The sequence below is a fragment of the Mus pahari genome, chromosome X (genome assembly GCF_900095145.1).
Source record: "Mus pahari chromosome X, PAHARI_EIJ_v1.1, whole genome shotgun sequence".
NCBI lineage: Eukaryota > Metazoa > Chordata > Mammalia > Rodentia > Muridae > Mus > Mus pahari.
Window position 1 is genome coordinate 47592017 of NC_034613.1, and position 18129 is coordinate 47610145.

General features: G+C 42.5%; 1 protein-coding gene across 2 annotated transcripts in view; it reads left to right on the forward strand.

The window, feature by feature from the left end:
- Slc9a6 (solute carrier family 9 member A6) overlaps nt 1-14053 on the forward strand; it is a 54260-nt gene extending 40207 nt beyond the window's left edge. For both annotated transcript variants that reach the window (XM_029534171.1, XM_021187696.1), the window contains 4 exons: nt 1969-1999; nt 5124-5203; nt 8384-8489; nt 11408-14053. In XM_029534171.1, coding sequence (XP_029390031.1) covers nt 1969-1999; nt 5124-5203; nt 8384-8489; nt 11408-11680 — 490 coding nt within the window. In that variant the 3' untranslated portion in view covers nt 11681-14053. The remainder of the gene's footprint in view (nt 1-1968; nt 2000-5123; nt 5204-8383; nt 8490-11407) is intronic.
- Nucleotides 14054-18129: the final 4076 nt, after the last annotated feature.

An 18129-nucleotide genomic window follows, 5' to 3' on the forward strand; every position in this document is an offset into this window, starting at 1 on the left:
TCTCTTTCATTCTCAAGAATTGACACTACTACCCTTCCCCCTCCCCAATTCTTTTTTCTTAGAGTTGCTGTGTAGCATTGGGTCTGTCCATCACAGCAATTAGCCCATTCATCCTTGTAATCCAATATTGCTAGATGAGCTACCTACCACTTAGTGCTAGTGATGCATCAAGCACTTTAAACATTTTCAGTACATTGTTCTCAGTTAATCTTTGCAGGAACACTTTGTGCTGATACTAGGTGCATTGTTCTTAGGACCACATAGAATGTCTGAACTCACATAGCTGACTAGAAATTGTCCTGGAGAAGTCCTGACACTATCCTGCCTTAACGGCAAACTCTTTTTGTATCTGCTGTAGTTGGGTCTGTTTCTCCACTGGTCTGTGAGCCCCTTGAGAACAGGGACCATGTTTAATTCATGTCTATGGCCTGTGCCTAGCACAGTGCCTGGCAAATAATAAGTGCTCTGTAAATGTTTATTACATTGGTTTTGGATCAAGTGTGATTTTAATGTTCTAAGTGTTCTATCATCTTGACCACTAGGTGTCACTTGAGATGCATAAATGTGGTTAGAGTCCAATGTGACTGGAAAGCTGTTAAACAGTCTCTGGACATTTTTAACAAGTGAGCCTTTGTTTGAGCTTTGAATCTGGTCTTGGCCACCTGTTTTCAGATACTTGACCATGACTCCCTCACCTTCCAGATGTAGTCTTGTAGCATTTTCCTCTTCTGAGTGTTGTCTTTGCAGATGTTGCTACAGCTTTTTGTACTTCTGTGTTGTCTGTACTGTCTGTAGTTGGTAACCGAATCAATAAACATTTGAGCACCTATTGTGTGTCAGGTACTATGCTAGACTCTGGGGATACAGAGATGAATTGAGACATGGCCTTTACCCTCAAGGAGCTCACAGTCTTTTTGGGGAGACGGACAGGTAAATAATTATACTATACTGTGATGTATTTTGTAATAAAGAACTGAGAAAGGGCTGCAGAAGCACAAAGGGAGGTGATTCTGTGTAGACATGGCATAGAGCAGCTACTTTGGCACTTGACAAGGGAGTAGAAAGGTGAGAGGACACACATTGCCACCTAAGGGAATGAGTGGCATGGGCCAGAACAGTGTTGACTCTTGGAGTTGACAAAGGTATGGGGAAAGGAGTGGGTTAGAGAATGACTGTCAGTGGGGGGGGGGGCAAGGTAGGTTGGAGTAAGGGGTGGCCACTAGTGTTTCAAGAAGTTTGAGTGTCCTCTGAAGGACTTTAGACTTAAAAGGATTAAGGATTGTGAGCTGTTCTCAGAAGGTTCTGTGAAAAGTGACCCAAAGAGTTCCATGCCTGGTAGCTGGAAAGGCTTACTCAACAGAACCCATGAGTCAGAACAGAGGCTGGGACAGCAGAGACGGATGGCGAGGAGAGACCTGACAGGCAGGGGAGGAGCAAGAGCAGAGCTGGCAGGTCTGAGACTAGAGAGACTCAGAACTGCCTAATGAACTTGTTCCCTGGGATGTCCAAAGAAGGAATTTGATGTAGGTACACAGGAGTTCTGAGGAACCAAGGCTAAATGTCCATCAGTTACCCTGCAGTCCCCCTGGAACCAAACCCTCTTCTGTCATCCTAACAATGTCGCCATGAGAGCAGCATGCCAGCTTTGTTTGTGAAACCTTCTAATCATTCTTACTGAGCAACTGGGCCAATGCTCCTCTCCCTCACCGCTTAGAGTGGACTGGCATTCAGGAGAAGTGCTATTGGACTGGAACTGGGAAGTGAGGTTTTAGGACTAGAGTACCTGCCCTGCTTGCCTCAGACCCAAAGCTCTTGCTAAAGAAAGCAGCAGGCACCAGGGAAGAGAGAGACCAGTGACCATTCTGGAGCTTCTGTGTTGAGAAAAGTATTTGCCTGACACTGTATATATGTGGGGAGACCTTCCATTGGATCAAAAAATCTCATTTGCTCTTTGTGTTTTTCCTTTAGGGTTGGTGTTGATTCAGACCAAGAACATTTGGTAAATATGTACTTGTGTTGTCCATGGCATTTCTGCCCAATGTTCAGTCATTTGGAAAGAAAACTGTCTCTCTTAGACTTCATGCCTCTTTTTTGATACTGGTTTGTTTGCCTCGGCTTTTAGCTGACATCATTTCTGGCATTTCTCACTGTTCCATAGAAACAGAGCCATAGTTTCGGCTGTAAGTGGCTATCAGGGGTGACAGCTTGCCTATCTGTGGCCATCCTGGGTTTCTGCCACTGAGGAGAATAGGCTCTCAAGCGCTCCTGGGTGTTCAAGCGCGTGCTCTGGCACGGGGAGCCTTTTTCCACTCTGGTTGCGCAGGAAGGCTGGGCTCTGATGTCAGCCCTGCTCCAGCTGCTCTTCCTGTGTAACTTTCAAGTTGGATGACCAGCAGCTGCCCTTGAGAACCGCCTTGAAGCTTCTGAGTGTCCAGCTGGTCTCCCCTGCATATTTTGGGGGTTACACTCTCTTACCCTAGGCCTCAGCCTTTTCAACACAGCTGCTCACTTCCTTCCTTTCCTTTTTCTCAGCTGTGAGCTCCAGACTTGTGGACTGGGCACAGCAAAGCTGTCTGCCCTCATGAGACTGACCACCCTTTTCTGTTATTTTCCACCCTCTTTTTAATGGTTTCTGAGCACCACAGAATAAGTGATTCTCTATTACACATTAGATGAGAAATCACATGTGAGGTTTTTGAAGATGGAAAATACCTTTTGAAACATAATTCCTATTGTTTCTTGAAACATGGCATGGCATATTTTTTCTACAGTGTGTGCTTTACTCAATTCACTTCCTAAATGCTAATTTTGAGTGATGACTGTGTGCATGTGTCTGTGTGTGTATGTGATATAGTAAGTAGTTGCCTGTTTTGTGGTTAGAATCTTAAAGTAGAATTCCTGGGTAAACCAGATTATGTACCCCCTATCCTTGTAAGCTTCTGGGATAGGTCTAAGGGTTCCTAGTGTTTCAGTGCCTCTGCCTCTGTCATAAAACACTACATTAACACAGCCCTCTTACCCTTGTCACCACAGAGGACAAATATGGAAAGAGGCAGATAGGTGACTGCCAGTTGTGGTAAACAGAAAGAAGTATATTTCTGTTTGCTTTCAGAGCCCATGGATGGAAGTTAGCAAGGTGGCCCAGTGCGCTGGCTAGAAAAGCCTAACACCCTGACTCTGATCCCCTGAACCCATGTAAAGGTGGAATGAAAGAAGTGGTTCCACACAGTTGTTCTCAAAACACGCACATGCACACGTACACGCACATGCACACAGGGAGGGGGGGAATAAATAAAATTAAGAAATAAAGCCCTGTGGGCATCCCAATTGTATTGTTTACTCAGTAATGCTTATTATGTCCGTTATGAAGCTTGAGGACATATGGAGCTTAGGAGTGCACAGTAATTAAATGGAAAGATCTGAAGATTATTTGCTTTATAAGAAGTGAAAGTGGGGCTAACACAATGACTCAGTGAGTAAAAGAGCTTGCTGAGCAAGTCTGATGACCTAGGTTCAATCCCTGGAACCCAAGCTGGAAAAAGATAGCCCCTAATACACACCACAGCAGCAGCAGCACTAATAAAAATAGTGCTACTAATAATGATGAAATTAAAAAGAAGTGAAGGGAGATGGAAAGATGGCTCAGTGGTTAAGAGCACTGACTGTTCTTGCAGAGGTCCTGAGTTCAATTCCTAGCAATCACATGGTGGCTCACAACCATCTGTAATGGGATCTGATGCTCTTCTCGTATATCTGAAGACAGCTGCAATGTACTCACATACATAAAATAAATCTAAAAAAAAAAAAGAAAGAAAATTGAAATGAGGCAGTTTCATGGGCTAGAAATATAGCTCCCTGGTAGAATGTATAGTTAGTTTACACGAGGTCCTAGTTCCAGCCTCAGCACCAAAAATTAAATAAGAAATAAGTAAAGCCATGAGAAATTTAACACTGTATAGGCAAGCTCAGGAGTTCTTTTGTGCTTGTGAGCACATGTGATATTCTCAGATATTTTTATAGTTTTTAGAGTATGTGTTGACCCATGTTGAGGTGAAAAATAATCTATTTGGGGAATAGAGAGAACAGAAAAAAGACAAAACTCAGACTCTACATTTTGTGCCCTTAGAAAAATCACAAAACCATGGAGCATTAGTCCTGGAAAGGGCCTTGGGGAATGTGTAATGATTGTATTTCATACATGAAAAAATTCAGGCCTAGAGAATGAAGGAGGTTTTGAAACTGTGTTCTGCACATAGTAGCAACTTTGATAATGCCATTTATTTCTGAAGTCCGTGACACAGCTCTTAACAAATAGGGTGAGATGTTTTCTTCTATAGGTGCCACTGCATGGCTGGTGAAAGCCTTTCAGACTGAGGGAGTAAATTAACCCATACTGGCTTTTCTGTGTGTGTGTGTGTGTGTGTGTGTGTGTGTGTGTGTGTGTGTGTGTGCGTGTGTGTGTGTGTGTGTGTGATGTGTGTGCCTTAGTACATGTAGTGATCAGAGAACCCTTCGGTAGAATAAAATAGGACCTCTTTGATGTTGATCACTGGACACCAGGCTAGCTGGTCTGTGAGCCTCCCGAGAGTCTCCTATCTTCACTCTCCACCTGTCTCATTCTGTTAGCATTCGAGTTACAAGAATTGTTGCTATGCCTGGCTTCATGTGGGTTCTGAGGATTGGAACTTGGGTCTTCATGCTTGCATGGCAAGTACTTTTCTCATAGAGCCATCTCCTTAGGCCCCACATTAATTTTTTATAATAATTTTATAATTATGTATTGTTTCCCCACTTTGATTTTTTTCCCTCCAACCTCTCTGATACACCTTCCCTCCTTTCTCTCCGTCTCAAATTTATAGCCCACTTTTCTTTAACTGACCCCCACATTGACTCTTAAGTGGTGATAGAGTCATAAGTTAGCAAGCCACCCGAGTCACAGAGATACTTAGGAAACCATTTCAATTTCCTATAGCAAACCTGCAGTATAGAAGCCCCTGGTTTTCTAATGTTGCCTATGTTAGACACTATCTTTGTGAAGTCTCTACTTCTGACTGTATAGAGGAGTGGCTCTAAACAAGCCTGTCTGCTCCTTTGGTATTGACTGGCGTGTCATCTGTCTGCAGGGTGTTCCTGACAACGAAAGGAGAACCACCAAAGCAGAGAGTGCCTGGCTCTTTCGGATGTGGTACAACTTTGATCATAAGTATCCTTAAAGATAAAACATGATAGTACAGGCATGGATAAGTAGAGTTTAATGAAACGATTCGGTGTATGCATGTGTGTACATGTGAGCACCAACACATCTGTGTGTGTGCAGGGGTACTGGGGAGGAACCCAGCAGTTTGTGCAGCCCCAGAACAGCTGTTTTGCCTTCCTGAAGCAGAATGGGAAACCTACCTTTCTCCATCAGTGGACTAGAGAAGGGTTTTCCCACCAATGAATTCCTCTGCAAACTCAGGGAACCAAAAGGCATTGGTTATTATGGAAAGAATCCACAGCCTAAATGGCATGGCTTTTTTGTTTTAGATACAGATTTATTTATTTAGAAAACTGTAGTATTTGATGTCCTTGGGATAATTCAGAGAATCCTGTGCAAGGAATTCGTTGCTCGCCGGTATACTTGTTTGGGTAGAAGTCTTAGGGAAGAATAGGAGCTTGAAGTGAAATGCAGTGAGCTTGACCTCACTGCTCAGGAAGCTGGGCTAAGGGGACACTGGGTCTTTCTAAAAACTCCCAATGCAGAAAGTCTTTGTGATCATAAACCTTGTATGGTAGGAAAAATACACTTCCTCTCATGATTAGAAGCCATTTACTATAGTCTGTATACTAAATTTTCAACTCTATTTTTTGCAGGTACTTTAAAATTAAATTACCAAGCATGCACAAAAATTCAAGCCTATCTGTGGCATGAAGGCTCCTGTTAGGGAGTGAGATCCTCGGGTTTTTAAATTGTTTAAAGATTATGTCATTACTTCTGGCTCCGTTACCAGCATCTTGGATGAATGCCATTCCCATATCTCTTGGGGCTTTTTCATTCCTCCTATTTAACATTTTTTAGTTTTCTAGAATAAAACTTACATCTTCTATATAATTCACAAAATAATTTTAATGATTCCAGTTTAGAAAAAGAACTTACTTTCTTATAGGAGTAAACACCAAAAACTAGTCTCTAGTCATTTTAACCCCCAGAACCATGGCAGTATTCATTTTCATCAGTCTGGATTTCAGCTCCTTTATTTAGCTAGATTGCTACAATAGACTTGTAATTTAAATACAATGAAGTATGTGAATCCTAAGAATATAACTTAATGAATTTTGCTCAGCATCTGTCTCTGTGTACCCACCGACTGTGTAAATATATGTGGAAGTATTTGTAGCAGAATGGAGGGTGTTGTGTTCTCTTCCACCAGTAACACTTTCCTCTAGCATGCCTCACAGAGGACTAACTTAATTCTGAGTGCTCTCAACATGAGTTAGATATATCTGATTTTGATTTTCCTTTAAATGTGTTATATTTATTCTTTCTGTGTCTTTGTTCCTAAGCTAAGCATCTGTGTAATTTAGCCATAAGGTTGTGTATGATCAAAATTCAGTGAGCTGGGCTCAGATCTAGGACATTGTGCATACAAGATAAGTATTCTGCCTCACTCCTTGTTTTAAGCCTGACTAATTTGCCCAGGCTAGCCTTAAACTTATGATCCTCCTATGTCTGCAAGTTCCCCTATGCCCAGATCTTTCTTTATTTCTTTAATAAGCACAGGACTCGTGTGTGTGTGTGTGTGTGTGTGTGTGTGTGTGTGTGTGTGTGTGTGTGTGTTTCAAGACAGGTTTTCTCTTTATGGTCCTAGCTGTCCTGGAACTTGCTCTGTAGACCAGGCTGGCCTCAAAGTCAGAGATCTGCCTGCCTCTGCCTCCCTAGTGCTGGGACTAAAGGTGTGTGCCACCCCACCCAGCTAAGCACAGGACTCTTTAGTCAGATTGTTTGATTATCTTATGTAACAAATCCCTTTTCAGTAGTACTAGACAGGACCTTAGTCATTTTTATATTCAACATTCTGAGAGTTTATCATTTCTGTTTATAGTGGCTTTGTGTAGACAGAGTGTGTTTATAGAGAAAGCTTCAATCCTGTATAGGATTTATTATCATAGACATGTATAAATGCTGTCTTCTAAAGGCTTGTTTATATGCGCATTGTGTTTATGTAGGGAGAGGGACTGTGCTATGGAGATGGGGAGACAAGCTGCAGGAGTTGGTCCTTCTGCCATGTGGGTCCTGGGGGTACTGCTCAGCTTCTCAGACTTGTTGGCAACTGCCTTCACCCTTTGAACCATCTTGCAGGCTCTACATTTTGTCTTTAAATTATTTTGGAGGTGAGCATGCTCTGTAGTCCAGTGTGACCGACCTTAAGCTCACACGCCTCCTGCTTTAGCTTTCTGAGCATTGGGCTCACAGGTGTGCACCACCATGTAGAGCTGAGAACTTTCCATGAGGCCTGGAGATTGAGCCCATGGCCTCGAGCCTGCTGGGCAGGTGCTTTTTCACTGAGCTACACACCCCAGGTTCTCATCTTATAATGGAAGGAACGCGCTCTGTGTCCTTTCTGCATGCTTTCTCCTGCGTCTTCCTCCTTTCTTCTTTCAATCCCCATGAATTACTACATCTATTGTAATGAGGATGTATGATATAGGAGTTCATGATGTGTAATTTGTTTAAGTCTTGGGATTTCATTTTTCTTTTTTTCTCCTTCACCTTCAAGCTTTGTAGGAAGTGAAGGAACATGATGCAGAAAATTCAACTCAGAGCGTCCACCAGAATCTGGAATAAATGACCAGAACCATTTTTACTAGGCTACACTAGTGCAACATTTATTCTTTCCTCTGAACACCATTATTCTTTACTTTCTCCCTTATTTTCTTTAGTACCAAACTCAGGATGAGCTTATGTTCCTTTAGTCCCTAAAAGCAGGAAAACAATAGGGTGGCAGGCAGCAGGCTCATGAGTTTGTAACTCATGAGCAGTGTCAGCTAGCAGATATGTCCTCATTTCCTTAATTGTGTGGCTTTAGGTGGATCATTGACCGCTGTATCAGTGTCCCTGTCTGTGAAATCAAGATAATAAAAAGGTCACCATTTGCTGTCTTCCTGCTGTAGTATAGCAATGAGATGAGCTTGCCTGTGTAAACCCTTTGCCAGCCTATGAAGTAGTCAGCAGGCTATGGCTGTTCATTGTTTGGGACTGAGTTGTAGTTTAGGAGTCAGTAGAGCACTTGTATAGCACTGTAACAACAACAACAACAACAACAACAACAACAACAACAGTCCCACTGTTGTCTTACATATATGCAGAGATGAGTGCAGCCCTTCCTTAACCCTGTGTGCACAGCTACCTGAAGCCCCTGCTAACCCACAGTGGGCCTCCTCTGACTACCACACTCCCAGCCTGCTGCGGGCCAATCGCCAGGTGCCTGACCAGCCCCCAAGCATATGAAGTAAGTGGCACTTATTTACTTATTATTCACTTGCTGCTGTTGTTTTGAGGCAGCTTCTCGCTGTATACCCCAGGCAAGCCTCAAACTGAGATTCTAGGCATGTGCAACCTTACTCCAAAGAAAGCAGCTTTTATATACTAATTAAATTCTTTAGCAAGTTCACTTTAGCTGTTCTATGGGTTAGGCTTCTGGTTATATTTTAGTTTGGTTTGAATTTCTCGATCTTTGAGGTATAAATCCAAGAGAGGGAATTTAAGCACATTTTATTCAAGTAGAATGTACACTGAAATGAGTAGAGATAGCAGCCTTTGAGAATAGGCCAGTTCCTTATCTTCTAGCAGGTGATTTTAGCAGGTCATTCATTCTGTTTCCATGCCAGCTTTAATTTATTTGCCATATGTGGCCTGATTTCAACAGTGGGTCTGTATTTTCCATGTCTTCATTAGGCTCATCACAGTGCAGTTGAGATGCTTAAAACATTTTTTTCTTAGATTTAGTTACATTTATTAATATTCAAAAATGTAATGTTACAGAGCGTCTCCTCTAACCGCAAAGCAATCGTAGCCGCACTGTTTGGATGTCTGTTCAGTATAGCAGATGCTCTGTGCTTTAACACCCATAANGTTGGCATTTTACAGAAGTACACCCATGTCTGGTCCATGACACAGCTAGACAATCTAGGGTACATCTATTTTCCTCATCTGTTAACATGATCGATGGTTTGGTAAATATTGCAACCAAGAAGAGAGTGAAAAATGTGCTAACTACTCTGGACTTTAAATGTAAACACTTCATTTCCCCCCATGTTTAAAGAATCTGTGACATTGACTGGGCTTCCCTATTACAACCTNCACCCGTTTTGACTGCTGCAACAGAACTTTAGAAGCCCAGGTTAGTGGGTAGCTGTAGTGAAGCAGTGTAGGCACAGACCTCGTGGTTGAGTGTGTCCTCCTTTGCAGAGAGTGGGGGAGGAGAAGGCAGTGTAGGAAAGGCACCTGGGCCAGAGCAGCAGCTAGTGGCTTTGTTTTGAGCCATTTGACAGATTGTGCTTGTAGCATGGGGAGAATGCTTGATGCTGCCCTGTCTCTCTCCCATGTGACCCAGGCTCTGNATTCCAGCATTGTTCTTTTCCATTGTTCCACATGACTATCCATAGGCGTGTTATTGGCTCAGGCAGAGCCTTGGCTCTCAAATTCCAGAGACCCAATAACTTACATCATTCACAGCCCCAAACTCCATAGCTATGTGTGTGTGTGTTTGTGTGTGTGTGTGTGTGTGTGTGTGTGTGTGTGTTTGTCTTTGCACGTGCACGAGCTCGAGCACAAGGTGGCACTTGTCTGTGATCCCATCACTTAGGTGCAATCAGTAGGATCGGGAACCCAAGCTTATCCTCACATAAAGAGCAAAATTTATTTTTAGCTAGTGTTTAGCCTGGGCTAAATTAAGACCACCACCTCAAACAACANTAACAAACAAACAAAACAACAACAAACAAACCTGCCACCAGCAACCTTTAAAAACTCACAAACAAAAAAGAGACAACTATGTATCCTGTGGTATGGAGCAATATAGCACATCACTGTATGAGTTTCCTGGGGCTGCTGTGACAGATGGCAGACTAAATGGCTACAAGTCTGAGGTTAAGACAGAAGCAGGACCAGTTCCCTCCATGTGTCTCTCTTCGATTCTGATGCTTTGCTGTCAGTCTTTGGCATCCCTCGATGTGTAGATGCTTCAGCACTATTTGGTGTCCTTTTNCTATGCACATGTGCCTGTGTCATTTATGCTGTTACAAACAGTACTTACAGTGACTGGTTTTTTTCAAATAAACTTTTACACATACATTTGTTCGGGGGTATAAATTATAAGTATGTAGAATTAATTTTAAAGGGATATTGCTAGATCAAAAGGTATGTGACTTTTACATTTTTTCCAGACCTGTTAAAGACAATTCATTAGAAAGTGCCAAAGAGTCCCTATTGACCTGCAGTAGTAGCCACAAAGCTTTGTTTTAACCAAATGGCAGAGTCTAGTTAGGTTTATTGTAACTAGTTATATATTAGACAGGAAGTGATTTCAGCTGATTAGTGGCTGTGGACTTAACCTTTTCATTGACTTTTTTTTATTTTAATCTTTGAGTATTTAAGGAAATTTCTAGGAATAGTATATTTCTGATAGTGGAAACACACACACATGCGCGCACATGCATACACAAAATTCACCAGCAACTTGACATGGAGTACTTTTTTGGAAATCCTTTTTCTATTAGAACAGAAGTTTATGAACCTAGAAAACAACTATGTGAGAGTTTCCATGTGTCTCCATGTGCCATGCTGTGCTGTGTGGTTGGAATAGGAAGCACTTAGTTTTGTGTCTTAACAACATTTGTCTGTTTCCCTGCTCCCTGGCCCCGGACACGTGACTTTTAAGATCCAGGAGGGCAAACTTTTAATGTGCAAGAGCTAAGCAAGCAAAGGGCTAAGGGCCAGCCACTGTGGGAGCACAGAGGATGAACACCCAGTGTAGAGCTGAAAGATCAAAGAAGCCTGCCAGGAGCAAGTCATAGGCAGGACTTGAAAGGGATGCCTACCAGCTGGGAGGTAAGAGAAAGACTAGAGAGGAATAGTTGTCACTGCTGTAGTCCACCCTGCACAGCAAGGGGCCGCGAGAGTGGGAGAGGCAGCTGGCGATGGAAGGCAAAGCCGAAAGGAACAAATCACATTGTCTTCTCTGTCAATCCTAGGACTTGAGATTTGAAGAGTGTGGTAGCCTAGCAGGGAGGCATTTTAACCAGGTGTCCTCAGATGATCTCCTTTTGGGAATGGTTTCCTGAAGAGCTCGCCTTACTTTGCCACCTTGCACAGCTTGGATTCTTTCATTGCTTAACTGCTCTAAAACCTTTTATTGTTTGTATTTAGAACCAGGAGCAGTTGAAAGATGATGACTCTGATCTCATTCTCAATGATGGTGATATCAGTTTGACATATGGGGATTCTACTGTGAACACCGAGTCCGCAGCAGCCAGCGCCCCAAGGAGGTTTATGGGCAACAGTTCTGAAGATGCCTTGGACCGGGAGCTTACATTTGGGGACCACGAACTAGTCATTCGTGGTACACGCCTGGTTCTTCCGATGGATGATTCTGAACCTGCGTTAAATTCATTAGATGATACGAGACACAGTCCGGCCTAAGTGCTCTGATGCTCAGTTAGTGGTTTGTAAACTTTGCACATGTGATTGTGAAGAAATGTGTACTACCTACAAGTCCTAGTGCATGTCTCTGAATGTGTAAGCTATATAAATGCCGTTTATATGGCATAGGAAGAATATAAATACCCTGTACAAGGCAGATTGTGAAAAAACTGTTCTCTTAAGTTTTGCTGGCTTTACTATATTGGCCAGATCTGTTTTAGAAGCTTACTTTCACAGTGATGTTGTGTGTTCTGTTAGTTTTATGTTTCAGTTAAAGCATAAAAAGTGACGGATTGACCCTTTCTTATATTTATCTGAGTACCGAGTTCTTGTGCTGTGAGTTAATTTGTGTGTGGCAGGGAAGGGGCGGGACGGGGGAGCTGTTATTCCCTCGGGAACCCAGGGAGGAGAGGTTCCTTTGTTGATTGCTGCTGCCTTTGTCGCGACTTTTTCTTTCCCTTTTCTCTGGTGGCCCTTTGTGGTGCAAGGAGCTGATGGCATTTTGATCTCACCCCATTCAGGTTGGGGACTGAAGTGTGGGGGCTGTTTTCCCCCACTGATGTGAAAGAACAGATTTCTTGACTACAGTACATTGATGCTCTGAGAAAGAAGGCTACAAATGACCTCCAAGACCTTCTTTCTTTTCTTTCTCACCAAGACCATAGGAATTGCATCCAGCTGACTTAGCTAAAGTACAGGTGTATATCATCCAGGGCACTTGTTATAGATGTGGGGGCGCTGGAGCAAGTGGACATGGGGCATAGGATGGTGATGTTGGAGGTCTCTCTTCCCAAATATGTAAATAGTCTGTAGCAGATAAGTTGAAATAGGAAATGTACTTGCTGCTTCATTTTTGATTATGTTCATTGTGTGTATAGCAAGCCTTGTCACCAGAAGTTTTTTATATCAACTTAAATCGCTGCTCTTTAGCAGCCAAACAGGAGCAAAATGTAAAATTTTTGAACTCATTATGTTTAATGGTCACTTGTTAGTTGGTAGTTGATGTTAAAAGTTAATTTATGAACCCACACCTGTTCTGTACTGCACCAGAGGCAGCCATGAGAGGAATGCAGTGCTCTGCACTCTTTGAAGGGATTCTCCTGGTGTAAAGTGGGTGCGCTTGTTGTCTTCGTTGTCGTGTTACTTTTTAATAATAGACACCTAAGCTGCCATGTGTTACTTTTTGATGGTTTTTGAGGAAGAGCACAGAACAAATTTTCATTTCATATTCATAGTATGAAAGTGGTTTCTATTTTGTAATGCTGCAAATACCTAAAGGTACATTGAACACTTAGAAGGGAACACTTTTTGATGCTGATTCTGACCTGTTCCTGATTCAGGAGAAAAAGATACAAATCTTGTTGATTTTTCTCCCTCAGGTCCGAGTAGCATTGCCTTAAATCTAACCCAATTAGAAACTTGATTACTTATGTGATGTTCAAATTTTCCACTGAAAAATACCCTTCTAAACAAAGCACGCACTTACTCTCAAAAGGGTTCTGTGCCATTGCCAACACTCCTTGAAATTTTAAAGGAATTCTCATGGTGTACCCTTCGTGGCAGCCTTGACTGTTGGCATAGCCATTTGTTATGTAGTGGTAGTGACTTTCCTGCTATGCAGGACTCCTCCTGTGAAGTGTACGTTTTATATGATGCGTGGCTCTTAATGCAGTAAATAATTTCTTTGTTAATGTATGTTTGAGGGGTTTTGAATGTCAGCATCATTGACCCACAAAGTTATTCAAGTTGTAAAAGAGTATACAGTGATTTAACTACTATCTTTTTTATTCTGTCAGGTTACTGAGCTCACCTTATGAAAATGGCTATAAATACTTAGCATGACAAATTATATGTAACCTGTCTCTTTTTAGCATGCATAAGATTTCTCATTAAGGAAACTGATAACGCTTGAGTCCACTAAATCTGCCTTCAGTACTTTATCAAAGGAGAACGAAGCTTGTTGTACTTATGTATTCATCTGGAAGACTTTTTTTCCCTCTCTTGTCTGTGTACAACATCCCCATGCAAAGAGAAAAGCGTCTCTGTTGAGACAGTCATTAGAATTAAGCACCTCAATGAACTTTGATGAAGTACAGTGTGAGTTACCATCATGCATGAGTGAACGCTTGTGGACCTGTTTTTCTGTTGTTTGTGGAACCTACATGTTTGATTGACTTGAACACTGCATCTCTCAGAGTTGTTTTAAAGGTCTCTTGGCATTTCTCCTAGTCTGTGTTTGGCAGCGTGCTGTTAAAGTACTAGACTTCTAATCTGTATGTGTTTTCTGCTTTCCCTTGCAGTACTGGGAAAGATGTTCTAGTGGTTTCTTTTAGGAAAAATCTGTCATTAAAAAAATTATAGCCTTGCAAATAACCATTCACTGTTATTTGAGTCACAGTTTATTCTAGAGAGACATAAAGAATGCTGACTTCATTTATTTTTTTTTTTTACCTATATACATACTGCAAAAGCAGGAGGGCTGGTGTTTTAAAAAGAAACATGACAGAAAACTTATGAGGTGGCAGAGTTGGGGTGCTTAGGTATAAGGGTGGATGTATTTGCGTATGGTCACAATTGTACCATTTAAGAAATACTGGTCAAAGCCATCAAGTTCCATTACATTGATTTGTAGCTTGTTAGCACAATAGCAGAAAATGTCGTGAAAATCATTGTACAGCAGGCAGGATGACTGTGGAGTGGGTTAAGTAGAAAGGCAGTTCCAGGTTTGCCCGCAAAGCACGACCATTAAATCTTTCATGTTAAAGGTATGTCTCTCTTTGTACATGAGATGTTTTGTGGGTTAGAATTTATATTACTCAGGGTTCTCTAGAGAAATGAAACTTACAGAATTTATGTGATTTAATTAAGAAAAAAAAATCCTCACGTGTGTGCCCAACCATGTGGGTTTTAGTTAGTTCCAGATGTAGTCAAGTCGACAACCAAGAATAGCAACATATGCACGTGCCACACACACACACACACACACACACACACACACACACACACACACGGTTTATTAGAATGGCTTACAGGTTGCTGTCTGTACAGTCCTACAGTAGTTGCTTACCAACGAAAGGTCTAAGAGTCCACTAGTTATTCAGTCCACGAGGCTAGATGTCTCTGCTGGTGTTCAATAGACACCAGAATCCTGACAAAGTAGACTCTAATGCCAGGGAAGGAGTGTAATCACCAGGAAGATTAGCAAGCAAAGAGCAAGTGCTTCCTTTTTTTTCTAAGTCCTTTATATGGGCAGCCAACAGATAGTATGGCCCCAATTAAATAAAGGTACATCTTCCCACCTCAAAGATCCTGGTTAAAAGTGGGTTTTCCTACTTCAAATGATTTCATTAAAGTCCCTCACAGGTGTGCCCAGCCAGTTGGGTTTCACTTAATTCCAGATACAGTCAAGTTGGCAAGTGAGAATAGCCATCAGCAGCTTTGTCCAATCGGATTCATTGGACAGATAGTGCCTTCAGTTATGTTGTCGCCTTATCCATTCCAGCTTCACTAGTGATGGTTCAGTCACTAGGGCATAGGTGGGAGGAACCCGCACCCACGACAAAATTTTACCTTGAACCAACTTCTTTTTATCACCACACAGACCCCTGTATTAGATTTCAGTTAACCTAATTTAGTTCTGGAATATAAAGACTTAAAAGGATAGATATTTTGTATTAATTTGAAAATTCTTGACAAGAATCGCTTACCAAGATGGTACAGGGTGAGACTTGAAAATTAACTGGAAATGTTAATAGTGGTATTTCTGAGTCCCTCTTATATACAGGTAATGTTTACAAGGTATTTTATTGTTTTCATTTTCATCATGAGTGTACCCTCATGTTTCAGTCGAGACAGAAGTGCAGGTTTACATAGCTGGTAACCTATGGAGCCTGGCTCCAAAAGTCCCTGCTCTGTTGTTCTGTTTCCCAGAGAGGACCTTACCATAAAGGTCAAGCTGGCTTTTAATTCACTGTGTAGCCCATTCTGGCTTTGAAACAAATGAGCCTCCCATCTCAGCCTCCCGAGAGCTGCGCTTACAGGTGTGTACCACCACATCTAACATCAACAGTCCACTTTATTAGCTACTACTCTAAAGGCTCCAGGCACAGGCTCCATGCTAATCTCTAAATACAACCTGAAGGTGAGGCAGGGCATCCTCCACTTGAAGCCAGCTGCCCACCGACTGCTTGTCATCAGGACTGGGGAAGAAAACATGAAGTCTTAGCTCTGTCCTGCATTTCCTGCCCACTTGGCTGCCTTACACGAAGTTCTCTGAATGGGAACATTCTGACACCCTTAGCCAAGGGCTCCTCCTGTATCTTGTCCAATCTGTGAGTAAAGCTGGCTACACTGCCTTACACTCCCTTACCCTGCCTGTTAGCCTTTTCACCAAGGGCCTAGCTTTCATGCCAGAGTATGTGATCATAAGCGACGGCTCTGTGTCCATAAAAGCCAGGCTAGTGTTTTAAAAGCCCAGGCTTTAGGGTTATACAGATTTAGGTTCAAACTTAGGCCCGGTGTTGTTGGTCAGTTGCCCGACCTAATCAAACCCTCTCATTCCCTTCTTCTTGTCTGTTCAAGGGTCCTGAGCGCATACAGGGAGCCACTTACAGTGGGCATAGCAGCAAACAACTGAACAGCAGTCTCGGCTTTGTGCCAAGCACTGTACAAAAATTGTCAACCATCTCTTTGGGTACTTGGGAATCACTTATGTAAAAAGAATTACTTGGTTTTTACTGGGGGGAAGGCTTATTGGTTTTAAGTGATAAGTTCAAATGTGATAATAGAAAAGCTATGACCAAAATGTAAGAACCCTTCCCAGAGTGACAGCAGAGGCCCTGTAATCTGGTGATGCAAGGGCTGGTGTTTCTGATAAAGTGATGTTTAAGTTTAGATCTCAAAAGTAATTCAAGGGCCAACTGAGTGAAGTGATGCAGACCATTCCAGGCAGGGGGGAGTGACATTCCTTTAGTCGGGTGTCTGTTGAGTGACAAAACATACACTGTGCTATATAATTCAGCAAGAAACAGGAGAGTTACCCAGTCACAAGGACAGAATCCAAATTCCAGTGTTAACAAAAGTGGAATGCACTCCCTGAACCCAAATGTAACCCCTTCAACCTCCTGCCTGCCCCCATGGGGGTAAGATGACCCCCTTCTGTGTGTCACCTCAAGGGCCTTTGAAAAGAAGAGCTGATAATGGCTTTTCTCAGTCTTTGTGTCCTCAGGCTAAATAGCCCCATTCTCTTCCTATCTTCCATACACCTGAGACCACCCTGGCTTGCAGATTGTCTATGGCTGCATCAGCTCCTCTTAAGAATCATCAGGAAGACTGAGCCAAAGGCACCCTGCTCTGAAGTCTGCATTCCCTTCAGAGAAAGCAAACAGTAAATTGCACATGCGCAAAATGGTTAAAAAGTGGATAATTAGCCAAAAAAAAAAAAAAAGGACAGAGGGTAAAGGGCACAAGGAGAAGGGCTGAGAGTGAAAGAGACAGGAGAACCTAAAAATGTCAGCAATCATAGGGTCCCAAATTGAAGCCCAGCCTTAGCTACATCTGGGAGCAGCCTGTGGTATGTAAGATCACCCTGTCTCAGAAAAGAAAAGAAAAAATGAACAAAAAGCACACCCAACTTGGTAGAGAACAGGCATGCTTCACAGAAGATGCTCAATGACAGAAGAAAAATGTCTTCTTGTCCTTGACTCAGTTGGAAGATTAGCACAGTTGAACAGGGGAAGATGCACTTTTAGAAAACTCCTTGTTTCTCCAAGCCTGCTTTATAAACTTATGACAGGTCAGAGACTCGGTGAGCATTTCTTGAGCCATTACCATATGCCAGGCACTGCGGTAGGTGGGTGGACTATGATTTCAGCTGCAAATAGCCGCCAGCCCTATTAGGGGATCAGATGAAGTGATGCACATTAAAGCAGTCTGACTGAGGTTGAATATGCTGTATGCTTTTGCTGATGAGGTGCTATTTGAATATGATATGGAAAACACTGCACAGCCTGCAGATCCTCTGGGCTGCTTTCCCTCAGAATCTCCAGTTCAGCACGTTGGAAGGGTCCCAAGTGCCTGCCACAGTGAAGCTGCCTTACTGGCTGTGGCTATCACAGCTAAAGCCTCAAGTCCATGAGTCCATTTTCCAGTTAATTCTGGTAAGCAAAATAGTGTGTCTTTTTCAAACTGTGAACCTACATTATAGTTGTACGTTGGGAAGCCCTGCCCTCAATTCAGCTGGAGTACTATGTTCCCAGCTTTTGGGTGCTTTCGGGTCCCTCTGTAGAGACAGAGCTTAGCTCTGTAAGTCACTTCTTTTGTACTAATGGGAAAATATAGCAAAAGCACTCTGAGTACTTCTTGGAGATGAGACTTCATTTCACCTGTTCTGTGGGAACTGAAGTGGTTCAGTGTTCAGATACTGAGCCTACAAAAATGTCTTGAGAAGT